Here is a 23,546-nt window from a genome sequence, read left to right on the forward strand (position 1 = left end):
TCTTCGAACTCATGTATTAATGACCTTGCTAAAACACCTCTCACCATTCCCAACACGCTCCATTCAATGTTTCCTGTGATCTTCCGTCAAAATGTCAGAATGATTTTGACGAATCTTGAGGCTAAGAAAGCTTCAGGTCCTGATGGTATTTCTCCAATTGTTCTCAAAACCTGTTCTCCTAAACATACTCCTGTTCTTTCCCGCCTTTTTTTTACTTTCTTATTCAAAAGGTGTATTTCCTTCTGCTTGGAAATTTGCTCATATCCAGCCAGTTCCAAAAAGGAGTGACAAATCCTCCCATCCAATTATCGTCCCATTGCAATTACTTCTACTCTTTCCAAAGTAATGGAGAAATTATTTAACCACCAACTCTTAAACTACCTGGAAATCTTCTGTCTGATCAACGATCGCCAGTATGGATTCCAGTGGATGTCGATCCACTGGTAATATTCTGGCTTATTTTACCCATTTATGGACTAATTCAATGGAAACGTTCGGTATAACACAAGCAGTTGCTCTAGACATCCAAAGGCTTTCGATCGTGTTTGGCATAAAGTGTTCTAAACCAACTTCCATCTTATGGTTTGCCAACTGTTTTTTGTAACTGGTTATCCAATTTTCTCTCTGATCGCTCACTGAAGGTGATGGTAGATGGCTCTCTGTCTTCTAACTTCTCCACTAATGCTGGTGTCCCCCAAGGTTCAGTTCTTTCCCCCACTCTTTTCTTCTTGTATATTAATGACCTTCTTCCATTAACTGGAAATCCTATCCATAGTTTTGCCGATGATAGCACATTGCGTTCCATTTTCCATTTTGAAAAACCTTGCCCAGCTCAATCAGCTTCAACTTCTCGAATATCCGCTATTAATTCCTTAAATGACGATCTCCAGGTAATTCTCCAGTGAGGCAAAGACAACTTAGTTGATTTCAATCCTTCTAAAACTCAGTCTTGTCGTATATCTCGCAAACAGGATTCTTCTGCTCCTGTGCTTATCTTTGGTGACACTCCGATTTCTAGGCAAAATGATATAACTCTTTTGGGAATTACCCTGACTTCTAATTCCTTTGGCACAAGCACATTACAAATATTGCTTCCTCTGCATTTAAAAAACTTGGTTTTCTCTTTAGCTCTCGGCGTTACTTTTCTTCCAAACAGCTGCTCACTCTGTATAAATCGCAAATCCGCCCTGCAATGGAATTTTGTTCCCACATCTGGGGTGGTGCCCCCAAAACCTCTCTCAGGCTTCTTGATTCCATTCAGAAGAGGTCAGTTAGGTTAATTAATGACTCATCTCTAACAGAGTCTCTGCACTCGCTGTCTCATTGACGTACTGTTTCTGCTGCATGCCTCTTCTACAGATACTTCCCTGGGCACTGTTCTTCTGAATTAGCTTCTATAATTCCTGCTCTCTCCTTCAAAACAGTCGGAACACGTGCCGCCACCAGCCAACATCCATTTACTGTCCAACTTCAAACTCACAGAACCAACTTTTCATCTTCTCGTTTATTCATTCAACTGCCATTTTCTGGAACAACCTTCCTTTATACGTATTTCCTGAAAATTACAGTCTACAGAAGTTCAAGTCCAATGTCAACAAATATCTACTTTCGTCTTCTCAACCTCCAATCCAAGCACGGTACTAAGTACTATAGGTTCTAACCCCTCTCGTGTTTGGTGTTTGCATTAAAAAAAAAATAGTAATGAACTCTGTAATAAAATGTACAAATATGTCCGATTAATTTATGATTTATTCTGTTTAATAATAGCTGTAAAATAAATATTGTTATTTCATATTTTTTCAAAGGGAACGCACCCTAAAAAGCGTTTGACTTATGTGTTATCCCTCCGTTTTTGCTGTTATCTCCCAACAAGTACAACATGAAACAGGGATAAATAAATTATAAAATTATCTCGATTGACGAGGACTTTAGAAATTGCTTCAGTCTGTGATACGATTCGAAGCCAGACCTCACGAATTAATGAAAAGTGGCAAAGCCACTACTGTACATTGTCACGGACATCATTAAGCAATTTTAAACTAATGATTACTGTAAGTTCAGCAAATACACTGAGTGATCACTGAATTATGACGACCTTTCTAAGATGTATTGGGCCACCTTTCGCAACGGCAGCAGCCGCTATTCACCTAAGCATTGACTTCACTAGCTGTCTGAAGACGTCTGTAGGAATCTGCAGCCAAGCTGCCTGCAAGGCTCACCAGTGTCAGAATAGATAACGGTTGCCTGTCCATAGGCTCACTTTTCGTTCCAAAACAACCCGCAGGTGTTCAATTGGATTGAAGTCAGCGAATTTGGCAGCCAATCAGAAGGTAGGTTATATCTTCACTGTGTGTTCGGCGAACCAATTATGCACAGAGTGGGCGCGATGACATAGCGCATTATGGTCTTGGAAGATCCTGTTTCTGTCCGGGAGAAAAAAATGCAACATTGAAGGGTGCACGTACGAACTGCTGGCAGATCTAACCAGTGACGAGGATGGTTACGACACCACTGCGCAAGTAGCACAGTGCTATCGTAACCGTCCTCCACATACTGGGTGGAAAATGCCCGGGTTCGAATCCCGTCTATGACATGAGGAATGGGCTTTTTTCACTCTGTGGCTCAGTTAATCAGTCTCAGCCGGAAATAGCAAGGTTCCCTCACCCCACCCAAATCTGGGTTTTTTTTCCGTCCAGCAAAACAGGCAAATCGACCAGAGAACACACGCAATTTATACATAACACATACACTGAGTGATCACTGAATTATTACTATCTACCTAAAACTCGTAGGTTCTCCTTTTGCCCTCAGTACAGCAGCTATTCGACGTAGCATTGATTCAACAAGATGTCGAAAGCGTTCAGAAGGTATGGCCAATCAAGCTGTGTGTAATGCGGTCAGCAATGCAGTTATGGTGATTGGTGTATCCAGACGCCTTATATGCTTTCCATAGTGTCCCACAAATGCTCTATGGGATTAATATCGGCGGAGTTCGAAGGCTAATCGACATGCTAGAAGTCAGAACTGTGTACCAAACCATTCCAGCACAACAAGTGCCCGATGGCTCGATGCATTGTCATCTTGGAAAACACCATCGCCATTCGAGAAAAAGTGTAACACAGCGGGGTGTACACAATCAGCAAGCAGATGACAATAGCGGAGACCACGGGTCAATGAATGAGAAATTCATTGACCCGTGCCCTGTTAACAAAAATGATGACTGTAAACTAGGTATAAACCAATTGCGAACTTTTTTATCATTCAGAAAAGTCACGTTAGGGAATAAACAGGTTGGTCACTCTTCCAGTAGGTATGGTATCCCATCTTGTCTGCCACAGATTGATTATTTCATTCATACATCTTTTCTTTTCGCCTCTACAGTCAGAGCGAATATTGATCTCTATACCAAAAAGTTCTGTAGGAATTTCCCTCTTAATACGGTAGCAAAAACCACGATACAACAAATGTAGATCCAAGGGTAGCGCTCCGGCCAACACTTGCAGCGCGGCAGTGGACACCGTTCTGCACACTCTTAGAATACCAAGAAGCATGATGCGTTGTATAGAATTTAGGTTAGCCCGAAACGTAGCTATTTTAACTCTGTGGAACCAGGCTCCTGCAGCGTACGTAGTTATAGGAAGGAATACTGCCTTGTAATAAAGAAACAGTGTTTTATGTGATAGGCCCCAGTCAGACTTTGAAATTCTAATAATAGCACCAGAAAATTTCCTGATTTTATTGCTTAAATATAATAAGTGCTGGTGAAATGATAACTTACTGTCCACAATAATTCCTCGGTATTTGGTATCAAGGACCATAGGTAACTGTACAGCATTCAACTTGATCTGAGGAGATCGATTTATATCTAAAGCTGTTTTAAATAACATCATTTTAGTTTTGTAAGGACTAATAGCAAGCTTATAGCTTTGAGCCCAAGAACTTAAGTCTGTTAGCACACTACTAGCTCTCTGTTCTAAGAGTGAACGAGATCGTCCTGCAATTATAATTGTTAGATCATCTGAAAATGCCAGCACCTTACAATTAGGGAATGTGCGAACCAACCAATTCTGTAAGACTAGGCTCCAAATAAGGGGTCCCAAGACGGAGCCTTGAGGACACCCTCTGACAACCTGTTTTCGTAGCTCAAAGTGCTATTTGAAAAGTAACTGTTGAAAAGGATATATAATTCCTTGGAACAATCAGCGTTTCTTAACTGAGCCATCGCTGCGTCCCACCAAACTGTATCAAATGCCCCTTAGAAATCAACGTAGATTGCTAATTCATATTTGGATGTAGAATTCTCAATATGCGTTCGAAATGCCACTAGACAATCTTCACAGGATTTCCCAGGAGTGAACCCATATTGCTGAGGCGATATCATATCCTGCTGCGCTAGCAGGTCGGTTACCCGTAATGCCATTAATCTTTCAAGAATTTTACCAAGGTTTGCCAAAAGAGCGATAAGGCGATATGATTTAGGTTCAGATAGTGGCTTCCCAGGTTTTCTCACTAACTTCAATAATGCAATCTTCCACTGCGTTGGAAACAGCCCTTCTGTTAGACATTTGTTATACATTAATAAAAGGATATTAGGTAACGACTTATAGAATCTCGTTATAAATATATTCCCGACTAAATCAATTCCAGGACATTTTGTGCGATTAAGCTTCTTCAAAACTCTTGTAAGTTCTTCCATCGTAAACTCCGCGGTATGTTCTCTAGCTACATAGGCGTGTTCGCCAGTATATTGGACTCATCCGACTAGCACACTCGTTTGTATTCCTCCAGTGTCCAACCAGCGTGTTGTTGACACTACAGCATTCGCTGCCGAGAATTATAAGCGGTGAAGAGAGGATGTCTCATGGGTCGTCTGCTGTGGAACCCCATACGTCTGAGTGTGCGGCGCATCGTCATTTGAGATGTCATTTGTGGGATTTGTGCATTACAGCACACACAGAGAATGGGTGATCCAGGCGTTGGTTGGTCCCTGGTGGCGAAATGGCCTGACACAACACTTTTTTCAGGTCTGTTTTGTTGCAGAGGTTCTGAGCTATCACAGGAGTAATAGATGGAGATGAGCTTATGCCTAGGAGCCACCCTTCATACCAGGACACGCACATGAATATATGGCGCCTCCGTAGCCAGGTGGGAAGGAGCAGCAGTGCGTAGCACACGCTTCTTGATTAGACCGGGGTTCGAGCCCGTCACCACCAAATACGGAAGATACGGAAAGGTCAAGGGAATGACCACCGCATATTCCCGGAGCAATATGGCCTTAGTTGCTAATGCTCCTAAAAACCAAATAACAAACAACAAACAAGCACATGAATATATACACAAGGGGCGCAGCATATATAAGTGTATGTATATAAATGTTGTATATAAATCTTATATATAAATTGATTAATATGTATCTTGAGAATGTATATACAGTCGTATGTTAATAAATGAAATGAAAAAAAAAAAATTAAAATATGAGATATGTGTGCGGTGCATCGTTATTTCTTCTTTGATTACTCACATTGTATTGCGGTTTCAACTGTCGTACACTGACCTGACGTTCAGCCATACAACGTGCTGCACCCTTCGCTCACCATGGACATCCATCCACCTTGCGTAATTTTTTAGTTCTGTCTGCGGGAGGTGGTTTACCCCGTTCGACACCATTTTCTTTGAACATCTTAACCACAGTGGGTCACGAGCAACAGACAAAAATGCAACGTTTCCAATACGGAAGCACAAGACGCACAAGCTCTCACAATCATGCCATTTTGAAATCTGTGATATCTTTTCTACCTCTCATACCTGCTACTTTATCACTTTGACTTGCACGACCAAGTTCAAATTACTACTGCTGTAGCGTACAAAGCTTGTCAGCTTTATATACTGGGAGTTATGCTCCATATTCCATTACGGATGGAACGATCATGATTCAGTAATCACTGAATGTATATTCAGTATTACTGCTTTTTATTCGTTGCAAAAGCGCGATTTGTTTGTTTTGAACTATGTAATGTGTTCGAGGAGGGTCAGTTTATGATTCAGTATTAGTCCTAAAAAAAAGTATGTCCCGATGTTGCCGCACCTATAATTTTATTAGATTTATAAAACCAAAGCTTAATTCTAACGATATTTGCTTTCATTATGAAAGAATTCTTGAGAAATAGTTCAGAGAGTAATACAGTAAAATACTTTGTGAATCTGATTTGAGTGAAATAATTATTAAGAAAAATTCAGTACAACGAATTATTTTCAAAGTCTACCTATGCTGAAAATGTACTGGTGTATATAACGAAATAAAAATTTGACGTAAAAATGATGAATAACACTGTGCTATTACAATTTGCAATATTGTAAATGTGGCCATGAGAGGGAAACCATTTTTCGCAATTGCACGGCGTTCTTGTGGTAGGGTTTAGGAGCGTTAGCGACTAAAGGCCATATTGTCCGTGTATATTGTCTGGAAATTGCGTGTGTTCTGTGGTTGATTTTCTCTTTGTTGGATGAAACACCAGAGTTTCCGGGAGAGAAAAACCATGCCACCCTCGTTTGAGACCGACTAATTCGGCCACGTTGTGAAAAAGGTTCATAAAAATTCCTCTTGTCATCGACGGGGACCAAACTCAGGTCTTTTCCACCCGGTGTGGGGAGGACGGCGATTCTACCAACTGTGTTATCCACGAGGGCTGGCGTACAGATATCTTTACCAGCGGCGGCTCGTAACTCTGATGTTTGGGGGTGCTGGGTCTTAAACTTACATTAAATTACCTTGGTTATAAGACATGTAGACATACACAGTAATAATAATAATAAGCAACTTAAAAAACATTACCTAGACATTTACCATTAACAGACTTGAACTTTTATTTAAAAACAAAATCCGTTCTTCGGTTTTTATTTGTTGAAAATAGATTAATAACTTTTTCATTCAAGTTTGGTGCACTGTTGACCAAGCTTTCCTCTATCGAAAGCATTGCTTGAGCATTTAGCCTTTCCTGATTCATATTGCTCCTTAAAAATGTTTTTATTCTTTTTAATGTCGAATGGCAGAGTTCGGGCTCCGAAGTAGTCGTCGGAATGGTCAAAAGAACTTTTATGAGTTTGGTAAGTTCACAAAAAACTTCAGCTAGATTATTTTCTGAGATAAATTTAAGCAAGTCAATTTGCAATAATTGTATAGATCGTGTCTACTACAGAAAACCTGTAATTCAGTAAGAAGTTTTTCTCTTTCAATCATGGGATATGCCTCAGTTCTCCCGTACCTCTTCCATGGGCATTTTTGTACGAAAAATAACAAAGTTCTCCTTGATAAACAATTTAGCAGCAATTAATTGCTTTGTAAACGAATATCTCTCACATATGTCAACACTTATATATGTCGCATACTTCCTTCGCTTCAATCATGAGTGTTTTTTGAAGGATTTTCACAGTACATTGAATTCCTGATTTCTAGAATGGCATTCTTAAAGTTTCCTATATATTCATGTATTTTAACTGCCTCAGTTTCTCGAGACTGCATTTGATTATAAATAAATTCCATGTGAGGCATTATGTGATGGAAAAGTTCTAACCAGAACTCGAATATTTCATTACTCAAGATGTGCAAAATTCCAGTTGCTTCTGAAATCGTCTTATCTGCGTTTGCTATCGCTTGTAGTTCCTCCATACACTTTTTTTTCAAGGATTCAAAATTTTCATAAACGCTGTTCACGGTGCGTATATTAAAGTTCCATCTTGTAGGGGAAGGTAGGGCAACACGGCTGTCCATATGCTTTCTGAGAACAGAGAGGCCGACCGGGCTAGCTAGGTGCCTGGTAACCCAAAGGTCGCGGGTTCGAATCTCGCCTCGGGCTTGGATAAGAGTATAAAATGCAAAAACCTTGGGAAGTGCAATATGGCCACAGAAGCCGATGCGCCAACAACTAACAAAAGAAACAAACAAAAAAAAAAAAAAAAAAAGAACAGAGAGACGCTTTGGTGATCTCGAGAAAAATGTTCCTATCGACATGAGGTTCGAAAAGAATATTCTTGAATCTCAGGTACTACTTGCTGCATTTCTCATCATCAGATTCAGTTGGCGTGCATAGCAGTGAATAAAATGTGCATTTTTGTACACTTCTTTTATTTTATCCTGAACTCTCCCATTCTTGCCATTCATCCCACTTGCGTCAGCAAATGTCTGAGCAACCGGTTTTTGAGTATTTCCTTCGAGGATTATGTCTAACTGATCTAGAATGCACTTCGATATTCCGTTCTGCCGTTTGGTTTTCCGGAGTGAAAAAAACCCCCACTCAAAAATGTCTCCATTCAGTTCATATCTCAGAACAATTACCATTTGTATATGTTCAGAAACACCGTTGTGTCATCAGCCATGACAGCTATGAATGAAGCTTCTTTAATTTCTCTTTTTATTTCATCCCGGCATATTTGCAGCAAACAGTCAAGAATATCACTCTGAATAGTTTTTTAAATGCCTTTAAATGCTGCATTACTTTCTAAGTGGTTATTTAAATTAGAATCTAATGTGCAGGCGAAATTTATTAATCCTCTGAATAATCCTGGATTTTTAGAATCGTCTTTTTCGTCATGTCCACGTAAAGGAATTTCAAACTGTCCACAAAATTTAATGCAGTCTGTTATTTTAGATAATACCTCACGATTCTTGGTAACTTTTTTCTGTTATGTTCGCAGATCGAAAGTCTGTAGGCCTCACTAAGCTGTTCTTTAATATTTACGCTTCCTAAAAGCGATAGTGAAATTTTTATAGTTAAAAATACATTATCAATATGTTTCTCCAAACTCTCATGAATGAAGGAAACAAAATGAAGGAAAAAACTTTTAGAGTTTTTTTCCTTCAATCTGTTTATGTTTGTAAAGCCACTTTTGTCCACGTTAAGTCACCTCCGAACAGTAAACATGGAAAACAAAACAATGCATTTTTAACTTCACAACCACAAAGCTAACTTTTCCTTTGGTACAATTCAGTTTTAAAACTGCGAATATATTTCTTATTATTACTTATTCCCCGCTGAGAAATTTGAATCTTTTGTGTGGGGCGGCCTTCTTTTTTAATCGCATTTTTTTTGTTGGAGAGATAATTGTGAAAAACTAAGCTGCTGAAGTTTATTCACTGTCGCGCGTTTATTCATTGACGTGATTACCGTTGTAACAAGCTCAACAGACTGTCTTCAGTAAAGTCATCTCTCTTTCTCTCTTTTTCTCCACTTTGCTCAATAGCAGCAGCTCTCAACTCTGGTGTACTGCAACACAACAATATGTCGCCAAGAGCGGAAGTCTGTTGCTGAAAACTTTTAACAAGTGTTTTTAAGTAATATTTCTTTTTAAGTTGAGAGGATTGCAATATGTGGTGTATTACATATGTGAGAATAGTCCATTATGTGCGTTGCGAAAGAAAAAGGATTGAACAAATGTTCTACAGATCCAGCTGAGCAGCTTACATGAAACTAATACGTCAATTTAAAATGCACTTTCCTCAGTACTGCAACAAAAATAAAATTCGCCAGAATAGTCAAAAATAAAGAAAGAAGGTCGAGCAAAAATCGAACAACCTCTCAAGACTCATTACTACATGAAAATTTAAAAAATTCAATTAACCCCGACCTCACTCGGAAACCCAAGCCATCCGATTTTGACACAACCGCATTACTCTGACCATATTTCATTATTCTGATCATAAAGAAATATTGGTTTTGTTAAGAGTTGCAATCATGTACACTGGTGGGAACAAATCCAAGATATAATCAACTTTTCACAATTATCCATTGTAAACCGAACTTTGTAAATAAGCGTGTGTGATCATGTGCCTAGCTCTTCCTCTCATGCAGGTAGTTATTTCATTTTTCCTTTGAATGGTGGTCAAAAAACAATGAAGTAACATACTAATTAAATCTTCCTTAATATAAATGAATCCAACAAGTATATCAGGATGTTCTATTAACAATTAGATACCTTCAGGCTAGTTATAAAAAAATATTTTTTTATATTTATGTTGCCTTAACTTTTTCAACTTATAACATTTAAACGATGTCCGCTAACAGTTATGGCATTAACCTTAATCTTTCAACAAAGTTAAATGCTATTATTACTCATATAGTTGGGGAAGGATGTTACCTGGTTGTTTTCCATGAGTGGTATTAAATGTAGTAATAATACTATTACTCAATTTCAAAAGCATTAGAAAATCTTCGGCAAACACTTCTAATTTATAAGTTTAAAAATTAAGAAATTTCTATAGTTTGACCAGTCCCAGCTTGATATACAGTAATGGAAACAAGACTTTGTTCCTTGTAATATACAGTGATGGAAACAAGACATTATTACTACATTGTGTGCTGCTGACCTACTGACCTGCTGTTCCAGAAGCAAAGACAGCAAGGGAACTTGGAGGAAACCACTTTGAAACTCAGAAGGAATCCAAGCATCTTGAAGTCCCCCACAGACACTCCATTTATATCGGTCATAATTGATATTCTCTAACACATGCTTCGCATTTTCATAGTCTTCTTTGATATGACAGAGTGTGAAATAGCAATCGGTGGGTTATCTTTCCATTGTGAAGCAACACAACTTCAAACTTGAACTATCTACGAAATATTGCCACTCTTCTGGATTATGACTAATACCAATTTCCTCATAATAAAATAAACAAATTTCTGTTTATACTTTGGGAAAACTACATATGGTCAGAGGAGTTCACAAAGTAAGGAGAATAAAAGAAAATCGCCGTATTTGGTAATCACGCTTGAACTACGGTCACTCAAACGAGTGAACTTGTGTACATTTTCGATTGACCACTCAGCTACTGCTGCCAATAAAATAAAAACAATAACTGTCTAACATATGGATTCTGGAACAGAGTAAAAACGTGGTAATTGATTTTTCTTTTTCTCTCCTTATAAACACTTTTAAACCTCCTTATAAACACTTTTAAACCTCCTTATAAACACTTTTAAACCTCCTATTAGGACCTGCTTTGCCCAGTGGTGGTGGCGGGCAAAGCAGTGTCCCAATAGGAGCCCTGCTACCAAGCAGCCAGAGACACAACAACAGAACATTCGGCAGACGGGATTGACAGCTTGGTGTAAGTTTTGCTTGCTTAATAAGTCACCCCTCGCTGGTGTGAATGAGAATGCTGGGTGAATGGGGGGGAAAAGTATAAAAAAGTTGTAAAATGTAAAAACTATAAAATGTTGCCTTGAAATGCAGGGGTAAATAAAGCCTATAAAATGTAAAGAAAAGAGAAAAGAAGGCAAAAAAAAAAACTACAAAATGTAAAAAAAAAATTTTAAAAAAATTGTGTGCGAGCGAATGATATAAATTGCATGTTCTATTCCAGCCTCTCCACCAGATGGACGGATGGCCATGGGAACCTTACGGACCACAAGGTCATCCATGCTGTTGGCTGTTCCTAGCCGGCATGCTGTGGAATGTTGTCCCAGGTGGGATACAACCACCAGCACAGCTCAGCTGCTGCCATTAGGGGTTCCTAGCCACGCTCCCTTGTGTGGTTCCTACCCACGCTCCTTTGCCTCCACTTCCCGGGCGAGAGTACCTCTAGTCTCCTCGCCCCCTCGCCGCCCTTCTTTCGGCTCTGGTGGGGCAGGCCGGCTCCACTGATTTAGGGGTCATCTTCTCTACGGACCCCGTATCTCTGTCTTTTCCCCCCAGCCTTCAGTCTCCTCTCCCCCTCCAACTTACAACTACTAGCGTTTGAATCATTGTTAAATTGCTTGAGCCATACACCCAAAAACTTAATGACATCAAATAGCATAACTAGTACTCCTTTTGGTTGACGCCTATCTATAGCGGTTTTTTTTTTTATTTTATTTTTTTTTAAGGTCCTGGCCACTGAAATCTCAGAAAATTAGGTGGGAGGACCTTCCAGAGTAAATAATTTTACTACTCTTGTACCTGGTCTGCCTCCACGGGGCGGAGTGTGGGCAACGTTGGGTCCCATTAGGGGCCCAGGGGCCAAATGACCAGAGGAACAACGGTACACGACACTACACATATACAAGATCCATACACTTTTAAATCTCTGCATTGACAGTGTTCTGTTTCACACCTACAATGTATGTGGGAAATCCCTTGACACTAAACACGGCGTCTCCGTAGCCAGGTGGGAAGGAGCAGCAGTGCGTACCACACGCTTCTTGATTAGACCGGGGTTCGAGCCCGTCGCCACCAAATATGGAGGATGCGGAAAGGTCAGGGAATGACCACCGCATATTCCGGAGCAATATGGCCTTAGTTGCTAATGCTCCTAAAAACCAAACAACAACAACGACACTAAACACAAAAAAAAAAAAAAAAAAAAAAACGCTACTTACACAAACTAGACATTACACTTTTCTGGCTTTTACAGAGATTCCATACTTCTTCAAAAAATACTATGGCGCAGATGTGAGAAACTACGGGTGGTGCATTCCACAAAACACTATGCCACTTTCTTTTTCTCTATGTGGAAGTTTTAAAGCTGGTGCTGTGGAGGCTGGTGACATGAACATGTGACTTGGAGCACTGACAAATGAGATACAGTTCTGTTCTCTGATGAGTCCCATTTGGACGCACGAGAAGTCCGCACGGACTGGAGTTGTGCAAATGAATCCCCAATTCAAAAAGGCGGATCAAAAGATGACACCAGTAATTACAGACCTGTTAGTTTAACTTCTGCTCCGGAGAAAATAATGGAGAAACTGGTTAAAGAAGCATTGCAGAATCATCTAGACAAGACTGCAGTAATAATTCAGACAAGGTTTGTTAAGGTAAAGCCTTATCTCACAAATTTGATTGGATACTATGATGTGGTTACAAAGAAACTAGATGCAAAAAATAATTTTGATATCACATACTTGGATTTAAGAAAAGCTTTTGATACTATTGCGCATGGAAGACTATTGTACAAATTGGAGCAGAATGGTATTAAGGGCAAGTTGCTACAGTGGATAAAAGGGTGGTTGAGTGGAAGACAACAGAGAGTGGTAATCAATGGACGCTGCCTTTCGTGGGCTAATGATATTCGTGGAGTCCCACAGGGTTCGGCGTTGGGCTTGCTGTTGTTTTATATTTCTCAATGATATTGATGAAGGTATATCAGACTTAATAGTATGCAAATGTTACAAAGGTTGGCAGGGTTGTTAATGACAGTGTGCTACTGCAACAGGATCTAGAAAAGTTGAGCAGATAGGCTGAGAAGTGGCAACTAAAGTTTAACATTCACAAATGCAAAGTACTGCATATGGGTAGAAGCAATACGAGAGAAAGGTACCAAATGTGTGGGACTAAACTTGTGGTGGAAGAAAATGAAAAAGACCTGGGAGTAATTGTGCAGTCAGATATGAAGTTTTCTGAGCAATGCAGACAGGCTGCAAGAGCAGGTAATGGGGTTTTGTCAATGATATACAGGAATTTTGCTAACAGGGAAAAGGAGGTGATTATCCCTTTGTGGATAATCACCTCCTGGGCATTGCCAGGCTACGCCTGGCAATGGACAGGCCACGCCTTGAGTACTGCGTACAGTTCTGGAGGTCTCATTTTAGGAAGGATGTAGATTTGCTTGAGCGTGTACAGAGAAGGGCAACAAGAGTGGTGAGGGGAATGAAAGAATGCTTTTACCAAGAGACGCTTAAGTTCTGCAAATTGCAGCGGCTGGAGACTAGGCACCTGCAAGGTGATCTGACTGAGGTGTATAAGGCCTTGAATGGGTTAAGCAGGACGAATTCTGATAGGACTCTTCCACTTGCTCAGATTACGAGCCTAAGGGGGCTTAAATTCAAATTGAGAAAAGACAGTTGTAGAATATATGTGCGGAAATTTGCTTTTAGCCAGCGGGTGGTTAATTGCTGGAACAAACTTCCATCTGTCCTTGTGGAAGTTGATAGCTTAAATAAATTCAAGGAGGAACGGGACAAACCTTTAGAGGGAATTGGTGTGTGAATTTTTTTATTTTATTTTATTATTATGATTATTATTTTTTTGGCTGATGCTACATAAGCTCATACGCTTGCTTTCTTGCATCACATGCCTCTATTACTATTATTATGAAGAACCACCACCACGCTTGACTGTAGGCACTAGACAATGTGGAACTTTTTTTTTTTTCTTCCCAGTTGATCACACAAACTCTATGCTTAGATCCAAAATTTTCAAATTTGAATTCATCTGTCCACAGCACGTTTTTCTACTCTTCAATTGGCCAATGTTGATGGCTCTTAAACCAAGCCAACCGTTTCTTTTGATTTTCCGATTTTAATATTAATAAGTGTTTTCGGACCACTTCAAGAAAGTCCTGCTTGTTTAAGACGAAGCTTTACAGTAGCGGACGTAAACACGGGAGTTTCTCTATTTCTATTGAACTCAGCTCAATTCAGGGGCAGTAAGTCGTCGATTGCGTTTAGAAATCAGTGTTAGGCCGGGACCACGCTGCGTTGTAGCGGATCCGGTTTGACGGGACTCATTAGGCGGGAAAAGTGAGACTCTTGGTTTTAAATGACGGCGTCTACACATTTCTGTTTCAACCGCAACTGCCGTGCTGCGACAGACTTGATGACGAGTCAACAGAACATACAGGAATAAACACGTGCATTTCAGTGAAAGCGGCCACACAGTGCAGTTGTGCAGGACCAGCTTTTCATTCTGTGCGCTGTTTTCCTACCACATTTGACAGATAAATTTATTCAGTGTCCACATCCCCCCGCCCCATTTGGGAAATGGGTTCTAAGAGCTACATGGACAGGGAGAATTAGAGAGAACGCCGCAGATGAGATAATGTTTCCCATTAATATCTGAAAAAATTTTGACTTTTTTAACTCGTTAAAAATTTTCAAAAATTAATCTCGCCATGTGCATGAAAGGGGTGAACCCAGTACCTTCTTATCACAGGTTCTTTAAGACATCCAGCTGCATCAGCCACAAAAACAACTGTTAAATGGTTTTTATACATGACAGAGAAAAAGTGAACACAGCGACAGCTCGATGGAAACTGAGGACTCGACAAGCGCTTCGGCGGGATGAATGTGGACGGAGAACGTCATTCACGTAGCCGGGATGCGTTTCGCCGGAACCCACTAAAACACAATGTGTGTTTCCTGCCTTATGATTTCATCATGTGCTGCTGTTGTTACGCACGGTTGTCCTGATCGTGGTTTGTCCTTTAAACTGACACTCTCCATGAATCGTCGAATGGTAGTTTATACTCCTTTAAATGAAAGACCTAGTTTTTTTGTCAATACTTCTAATGGAATATATATGCCGGTATATCTTTTTTCAACACTCAGTTCCTTATTTCTTGTCATGTTTATCAGGAAACAGACAAAAGTTAAACCAAATACTCTTTCTAAATGACACGTGTTCGATTTTATGTTACAACTCTTAGTACTCAATTTATATTATCGCAAAATACTCTATAGACTCATTTACGATCTTCTATAAAATTAAAACAATACTCCCATTTTACAGAATATTCGAGATTCATCTACTACGTTCCGAATCTCCTATAACGTTCTCTCACATTCAGGAGCCTTCTACGGCTTTTTAGAATATTCTCAAATATTCTAGAAATTTCTTAATTGGTCCTATTTTAATAAAAACTTTGAAAATTAAGAAAAATGAAACATGATTCCAAACTTTTAGGCGGGAGAATTAATTCTTAAAAATTATTAATAAGTTTTGAAAAATTAATAATTAAACGTATTATTAATTAATTTTTCAAAATTTTCAAATGCAATCTGTGGAATCGTATTTTTGAGAGCCGTGAATTTGCGGTTTGTATTCTTCTTGAGGTAAAATTTTTGACTAATGGACATTTTTTCCCATCCCATATTTAAAAATGCATTTGATAAGAATGCAAGAATTTAAGACGTGTTATACTACGCATGGAACACTGCACGTCATGATTTAGCAATACGGCAATGGAACTTTTATGTATTACTTTTGGTTCCAGGTTTTGATTGCATTCTTTAAATATTCTACGTTGTTATGAAAATTACTACTGTACACCTGCTCGGGGCACTCTTCTATCACTAGCTAGGTCACCTACTCCGTGTATACGTGGGTAAGGTCAAATGTGTGCAAACATGATTGAATGAAGATAGTTCTCAGAAAACAAGCGACTGTTTCGAACCGAAGGATAGGGGAGAAAAAAGCGAGAAACAAGTCGCCATGGTAACCGTTGTACCGTAACATATAAATAGCGCACAGACGGGACTTTGAGTTTACTTATTAAAACACCAGCTATAGTCGGTGTCCTGAAGGCTCAGTGCTGAGAGGGTGATTATACAGTGATGACGATCAAGGTAAGTTCCTTAAGCAGATGATGATGATGATGTTTTGAATGATGCTGCGAATTACGGCTACTGCGAAGTATTAATAAAGAATACATATGTAGCACTTGGTAGACATTTCATATATACTAGTGCTAGCTGGAAATCTCATACATCTAGTTTAAAATTTTGTAGTCGCTAATTTCAAATCTATCAGGCATTCGGTATACTAACAGCATATAGGTTCTCTAAGAAGGAAAGAGTGCGACACAGAGTAAAGTGCGCCATTAAAGTGAATTAAGAGGTACGGGGTTCGGTTTGTGTGGGACGTGGCCCATGATCCGGGTACAGCCACATCGCCTGCACTCTAGTAGTTAGGACCCTCGTGACAGCATCACGATTTAAACAGAATAGAGTTGTTATGGGCAATTCCTTTAGTCCAGTGGTTTCCAAACTTATGACTCAAGTCACAATTGGAGTTAAATGGCGCTATATTCCCAGATAAAGAGTGATTGCAAATTAATTGGCGCCGTGAAATTTTCCTAATAATTTTCTAAAGATTACTAATCATCGCACAAATGTATTTGTAAATTGCATGTGTCAATGCGTCGCACTGACACATTGCCGTCTATTAATCGTTCGGAGAGGCCTGGGTTCGATGTATTTCTCGAATCTTTTAGAAAGAATTGTGGAAGAACAATGATTGTAACTGAAGTGCTAGCTGAGGGCATATAGTTGGTGATTAAAAATATAACAAACTTGCAATTAAATTAATATATTAAGTCCTACGTGACATTATAGTGGTTTTGTCATTCATTTGGAGAAATACGGGTTCGAATCCCCTTAAAAGGCTGGAGGAATTCTTAAAGACTTCTTCAATCGGTGGGAATAGGCTTTATTTGGTGAGTTATTCCTGCTTTTTCAGCGGGCGCGCGCGGGCGCACACACACACACACACGTAAAGATATAGCACACTGGCGCAATATGGGTTAAGATGCTGACATGCCGTAAAACCAACAATAACTATTACATGAAAGTAGGTACCGAGGAAAACCTATGGGAATTATTTTATCTACTTATTTCATTTACAATTCAGATTACATGCGGCTATAACAAATATCATCATAATTTGTGCAAAGAACCGCAAATACGATTCGGATGAACGCAAGTGAAATTCCATATAAAGCTTTATTCCATATTATGCTTTTATATCAATTCTGTTAATTGATATAAAAACACTTCAGTTGAATATGGTACAACTGAAAATAAGAAGCCGTAGCCTTCTCTAACTGGGAAGCGTTACTTATTTGAAGTATGAGGAGGGCAACTCGTTGCGAAGGATTTCACAATATGAGATGTTACGATAATGATGCCAATGTACAAACTATGTAGTAATGATATTTGGATATTTTATGCAGTGCTTGCTCTTTTTGGAAATACCTTTTTTTTTTTGTCATGCAGAAATAGCAGTCATCGAAATGATTCTTGGGCTCGTGCCACACCACAGGGACGGCAAAAAGGTAATGCTCTCAGCTTTCCATATAACCACAGCCTTAAGTTCGTTGTACAAGTAATACAACAGATATGTGGAGCCCAATTTTTTTCTTGGTCACCAATACTGCAGCCGAAGTACAATGAATATGCAACTTTTGTGACATTGTATATTTTCTTCCTCTGAGTTTTTGGGGTTAAGTGCCCAGAAACATAGCAGTTGTCTGGGTGATTGACGCAAATTCTGTGCTTTGTCTTCTCCATTTTAACAATTCATTAATCTAAAAACAGTAAAATCAATTGGTAAATTTGAACAGAAGGTGAATTCTTGTAGCGGTTTATCATCACTATATATTGAACAGTTGAATGGTGTAATAAAATGAATAAAAATACTGACTTGTCTGGAAAAGTGCATCAAAATCAAAATATACTATATTGCAAGAACAGTAATGATGTACTTGCTTAACTTTTAACCCAATAAACAAAACCAACCAAAAGTTAATAAGTTTAAAAATTGTATTTCAAACAGTAACAATATCTTTGTACAGAATCCAGTTATCTATCTATATCTTAAAACTGAGACGTGATAGGAAATTTTTATGATTGATTTTAAATTCTATACATAAAACTTGACCAGAAACAACTATTTATTTTCTGGAGGTAAAAATCATGTTGGGTAGTGTTATCATAATATCGTGAGATTTTAAAATAATTGCTGCTAATTAAACACGTTCATATCGTTAAACCTCCTTTAACACAGTCGACCAACCACACGGAACAATATACGTTTATTTTTGTATTTTTAAGGGAAAATGGACAAATAACGTATAAAAAAAGTATGGAACGAGGATTTTTGAGATATAATAGCAATATTTTAGCAGGAATTAAGAAATGTCAATGGTTCAAAATTGGTTACAATAGTGGTTTGCAAAGTGTGTTCCACAGAACCGTGGAACTCTGCAAAGGGATACCAGAGGTCCTTCAAATGGTCTTGTTATTTTTTTATCATTGATATTTTATTTAATGTGCACACAAATATTACTGGTTTTAATTTATTGTTAATTATTACTGTTATTAAAGACAGTAGCTTTCCGCATAAGATTTTGATTTGTAAAAGGGTCCCGCAGCCAAAAAAAGTTTGAAAAGTCTATGTTTCTTGCCATCGGACTGAAAAGGTTCATGTTGAAATCTAGTTGATAATCCGAAAAACTTATTAACGCTTTTTGAAACGGGGCTGAGTTAGCCAGTCTCAGATGGAAGCGTAAGGTTTATTCCGGAGACTTTTCCAGGCTCTATGATAATGCAGCACACTGACAAATCGGCCCTATGACGAATTCAATTTATTGATATAATAGACTGAGTTGCTGTGGCGGTACTTGCAAAAAAATTAATCGTAATTGGTGCAAACGTGCCAATTACGGACATTTTGGAGCAGACACCATTCATCATCTTGTCATAGGAGAAGAGGGCGCCCACTCTTATAAACCTCAGACAGCACCATTTTTTACGACACTGGGGAGACTATTTTATTAGTTTTCTCTTTCGCGTAACTACCATAAATAACTTTCGTTATCATTTCCAACTAGCTCCGCTTGTTACTGATGTCAGTTTATCAGTTTGTATTTCACCTGCTATATCCTTGAACTTGTATACTCACAGTTGTAGCTATTAGCATGCATCGTGAATTATTTTTCTCTTATCAAGTGACGAAAAACAATTGATTTCCTTATTTGACTTCTCGGTATCAGGTCTCTTTTCATTTTAATTGCCTTTACTTTGGACAGTATCCATCGGTTCAGCAAGTTCTGTTCTCGCAAAGTTTGTCCAAGTTTATTCAGTTTTGTGTATTCTTCTCAAAAGCAGTAAGTGACCATTATTCGTTCTTATCAGGCTCTTATTATCGTTACTATTGCTACTAACGTTCAAGAGAAGGACTTAATATTAATATTATTTAATATTACTCTACTAATAATCGAATTTAATAATGCTACTACTAGTGTTATTGTATCCAGTCAATGTTAAAAATTGTGCTCTTAGGAAATTTGTATTTTACGCCTTATCCCGAATCAGTGATCTGGAAGTTGCTACACTCTCGAACCATGATGAGCACTAGTTTCCTTCAGCTCTGGGGCATTAACTCAAGTATTCAGTGAATTATGTCGTCCATAAATGCATAAGTTTTAATTTCGGGCCACATTCCATACATCTGGGACATAGAAGGCCATCATCAGTTAAACTTTGATTATCTATAAAAGTAACCTCCGAATACATATAGGCTATACAAGCAATGAATCCATGACTCATAGGGGAATTGCCCGTAGCCAATCCCATCTGCAATCATGTCAATATAGACATATTGTCAATCAAGTCAACACAGTCATTTGTCATTTATGTCAACATAGTCAGAGTGCTTCAATATAGTCATGCAATCCTATGCTGAAGCACTCTTACTCCTCTTGCATTAACCATTATTAAAATAGAAATTATAAAAATATCGCAATATAATTACAATACAATACTACAGTAATTACAAAATTAATATTGTACTGAATATTAAATTTCATTATTCATAAAATAATCAAATTCATTCTCTTGACGTTTTCCCATAAGCTGCATTTGTCCCAAGTACACTTTTCTATAAAACACTTGATTCTTCCAACACCAACAATATTTCTATGAAAATTCCATTCCTGGCCAGGCACTTCCACAACATCACCACTGAATAGATGTGTGCAAATACGCACACCGATCGTCAGCAGGAAACTGATCCAAAAATGTTCGTTCCCCGGAAAAAATGATGATAACGCAGGAATGATGTGGAGTGGATTCGGTGTTTTACTTGCTAGTTCCACATATTTTTTTGTGCAGGAATTGTTACTGAAAACAGGAATGTGTGACATCTACATTCACATTGGTGTGTGAATGCAGATCTTTGCTGCACAAAAATCAGAAATTATGGGAGATAAATAAAATTATGCAATCCTCGCCCGAGGCCAACTAACTCAACCATGTTATTGAAGAAATTCCTACTCAGGACTTTTCCACCAAGTGTAGAGAGGGCGTCGATTACATCTAGCCATCCGCGAGAGTGTGACATTTGCATTGATTATGATAGCAAATTAGTACTCAAGAAGATATAGCTATTACATTCATTGCAATTTAAGAAATATAAACTACTACTACTACTACTTATTATTATTATTATGTTCGTGTTTCTCATTTTAGAATACTTTCTGAAAGCGGCCTTATTATATTCTATACAAGGGCTACTGAATTAGTGTATTTAGAGGGCTACTTTGGGGAAGTTAAAATATATGGGGAGCTGCTAAATTTATATCTTTTCATTTAAATATCAAAAAGTATTTTTATCTAGGTATTATTAATATAACTAGATTAACTTCTCAGTTGGGGTTAAAAATATATTAACCATGAGAGAAGAAATATAATTATACTTAAAAAGTTAAGTATTATACAAATAATGAAGAAATTTTCAATTTATTAATACAAAATTATGGTAATTTTTTGTCGACACTATAAAATTTTCTCCATATGATTTCCGGTCCAGTGAATCTCGTTAAAAGGCGACCCGCATAAAATAAGAATTCATGTAAAATTCTTATTTTATGCAGTATTTCTGCATACAGATGAAATAGTGTTTATCACTGTAATATATATATATATATATATATATATATATATATATATATATATATTATTCCGAACAAATAAGTAAATAAATATGAGGCAACAAACGGCAGGAGGTATCAGTATATCTTGTCTGTAAATTATGTTCAGTATATACACTGAAAGGACAGAATCCGTAGGATACCTGGTTCCTGGGCACGACGCTGTCATCCCTCTCGCTAGTGGACGAACTCACCGCTTCGCAGGTATATAGGTACACTGTATCACTGCATTCACATAGACGGTAATTCGATGTCAGTACGGATAAACGTCTTGAGTTAATAGATTTTGAAAGAGGGATGATAGTGGGTGCCCGAAGCATGGGTCACTCTGTCGCGGAGGTGGTACAGAAATTGCACTATCCCCGTTCGACAGAGTCAAGAGTGTATCGGGAATACGCCATTTCCAGAATAACATCTCATCGTGGACAGCATTGTGGGCGGTTGTTGTTTGTTTGTTTGTTATTTGATTTTTAGGAGCATTAGCAACTATGGCCATATTGCTCCGGGATGTGCAGTGATCATTCCCTGACCTTTCCGCATCCTCCAAATTTGGTGGTGACGGGCTCGAACCCCGGTCTAATCAAGAAGCGTGTGCTATGCACTGCTGCTCCTTCCCACCTGGCTATGGAGGCGCCGTTGTGGGCGGAGCAAGGTGGTGGATAAACTTGGCCGTCTGTCTCGCATTGTTTCAGCCAACCGGAGAGCGACAGTGGCACAAATCACCGCCGACTTCAGCGAGGGAAGTGCCAGAAACGTCTCCACCAAGACCATCATAAGCCGCAATAGGTTATGGGAGCCGTCGATCCACCAGAATCCCATTGCTAACACCACGGCAAAGGACTCTACCCCTCAACTGGGCGAAAGAACAGCGGCACTGGACCTTGATCGATTGGAGACGGATCGCCTAGTCCAATGAGTCCCGTTTCCAGTTATTTCGAGAGAACGGGAGAGTGCGTATCTGGTGGAAACCGCAAGAAGTTATGCACCCGTCATGTCAATAAGGAACTGTTCAGGCAGGTGGATGGTCGGTAATGTCTGGGGCGTGTGCAACTGGCACACGTTGGGACCTCTGGTACGTCTAGACGCATCTCTGAACGGTCCAGGTTACATGTTCATCCTTGCAGACCATCTGCATCCCTTCGTGGTCATCGTACACGCACAGGGCAATGGACTCTTCCAGCATGGCAATGCGCCTCCCACAGAGCCGTGGTGACTAGAACATGGTTCAAAGAGCATTCCGCAGATTTTACCACCATGGAACAGCCTCCCCGTTCACCGGACATGAAACCTGTGGAGCATCTTTGGGATGCTGTGGACAGGTCTGCTCGAGCTCTGGATCGGATCCTCCACCCAGAGATGCGACTGAATTAGGGACAGCAGTGTAGCAAGCATAGAAGGAAATACCCGTGGAACGCTTTCGTGAACTAGTGAACTCAATGCCTCGCCATGTGACTGCCCTTATCCGGGCGCTCTCTCTCTCTCTCTCAAAACACTGTTGTGCGGGAGAAGGGTCTTAGAATTTTAAATGTATAGCAGATTATTTCGGATTATACTAGAACGTTTAAAAAGATGTTAGCAACTTAGACAGAACTGTGGCAATGGTATTTGTCTCTAAGCAGAATGTAAGTGCAAGCTTTAACTCGACATCGGTCTTCAGAGGGATTTACTGCACTAACTGCGAGGGGTGTCACAACTACATAAAAACTCCAGTTTCCTTTTAAAGATTTCAGCAGCAATTAAACTCCTATTCCTCTACTTCGCGAGCTATCGGACACTACTGGGTCACCGTACAGTTTTGTAGGTTTTATATATACAGTAATTTGTTTATATCAAAATTAACTTTTATTTCGCATTATGTCGTCTGTTTTGAGCTCCAGATGAGTCCCATAAAAGAGGTGAGTGACTAGTTAAGTGTTTTTTTTTTTTTTTTTATTCGCTGTGAACAGATCAAGGAATTCTTGCAGGCCAAATAAGCGTGTGCTCAAAGAGCAGAAGGCTATCATCCGCGCACAAATCAAAGTCCATACACGTGCTCGTCAAAAGTGAGACAGGTGACTCAAGCTATTTATCTGGGAGCATCCTTGTCTGT

The 23,546-nt window shown here is 39.0% G+C and overlaps 1 protein-coding gene across 1 annotated transcript in view; it reads left to right on the forward strand.

Annotated features, from left to right (window-relative positions):
• Positions 1-16,248: 16,248 nt before the first annotated feature.
• Positions 16,249-23,546, forward strand: part of LOC150088573 (uncharacterized) — a 29,571-nt gene continuing 22,273 nt past the window's right edge. The window contains exon 1 of the mRNA XM_090370813.1: positions 16,249-16,313. Within this exon, the coding sequence (XP_090226939.1) occupies positions 16,302-16,313 (12 nt within the window). The 5' untranslated portion in view covers positions 16,249-16,301. The remainder of the gene's footprint in view (positions 16,314-23,546) is intronic.

The sequence above is a fragment of the Mastigoproctus giganteus genome, chromosome 3 (assembly GCF_048544385.1).
Source record: "Mastigoproctus giganteus isolate SK-2022 chromosome 3, ASM4854438v1, whole genome shotgun sequence".
Lineage (NCBI taxonomy): Eukaryota > Metazoa > Arthropoda > Arachnida > Uropygi > Thelyphonidae > Mastigoproctus > Mastigoproctus giganteus.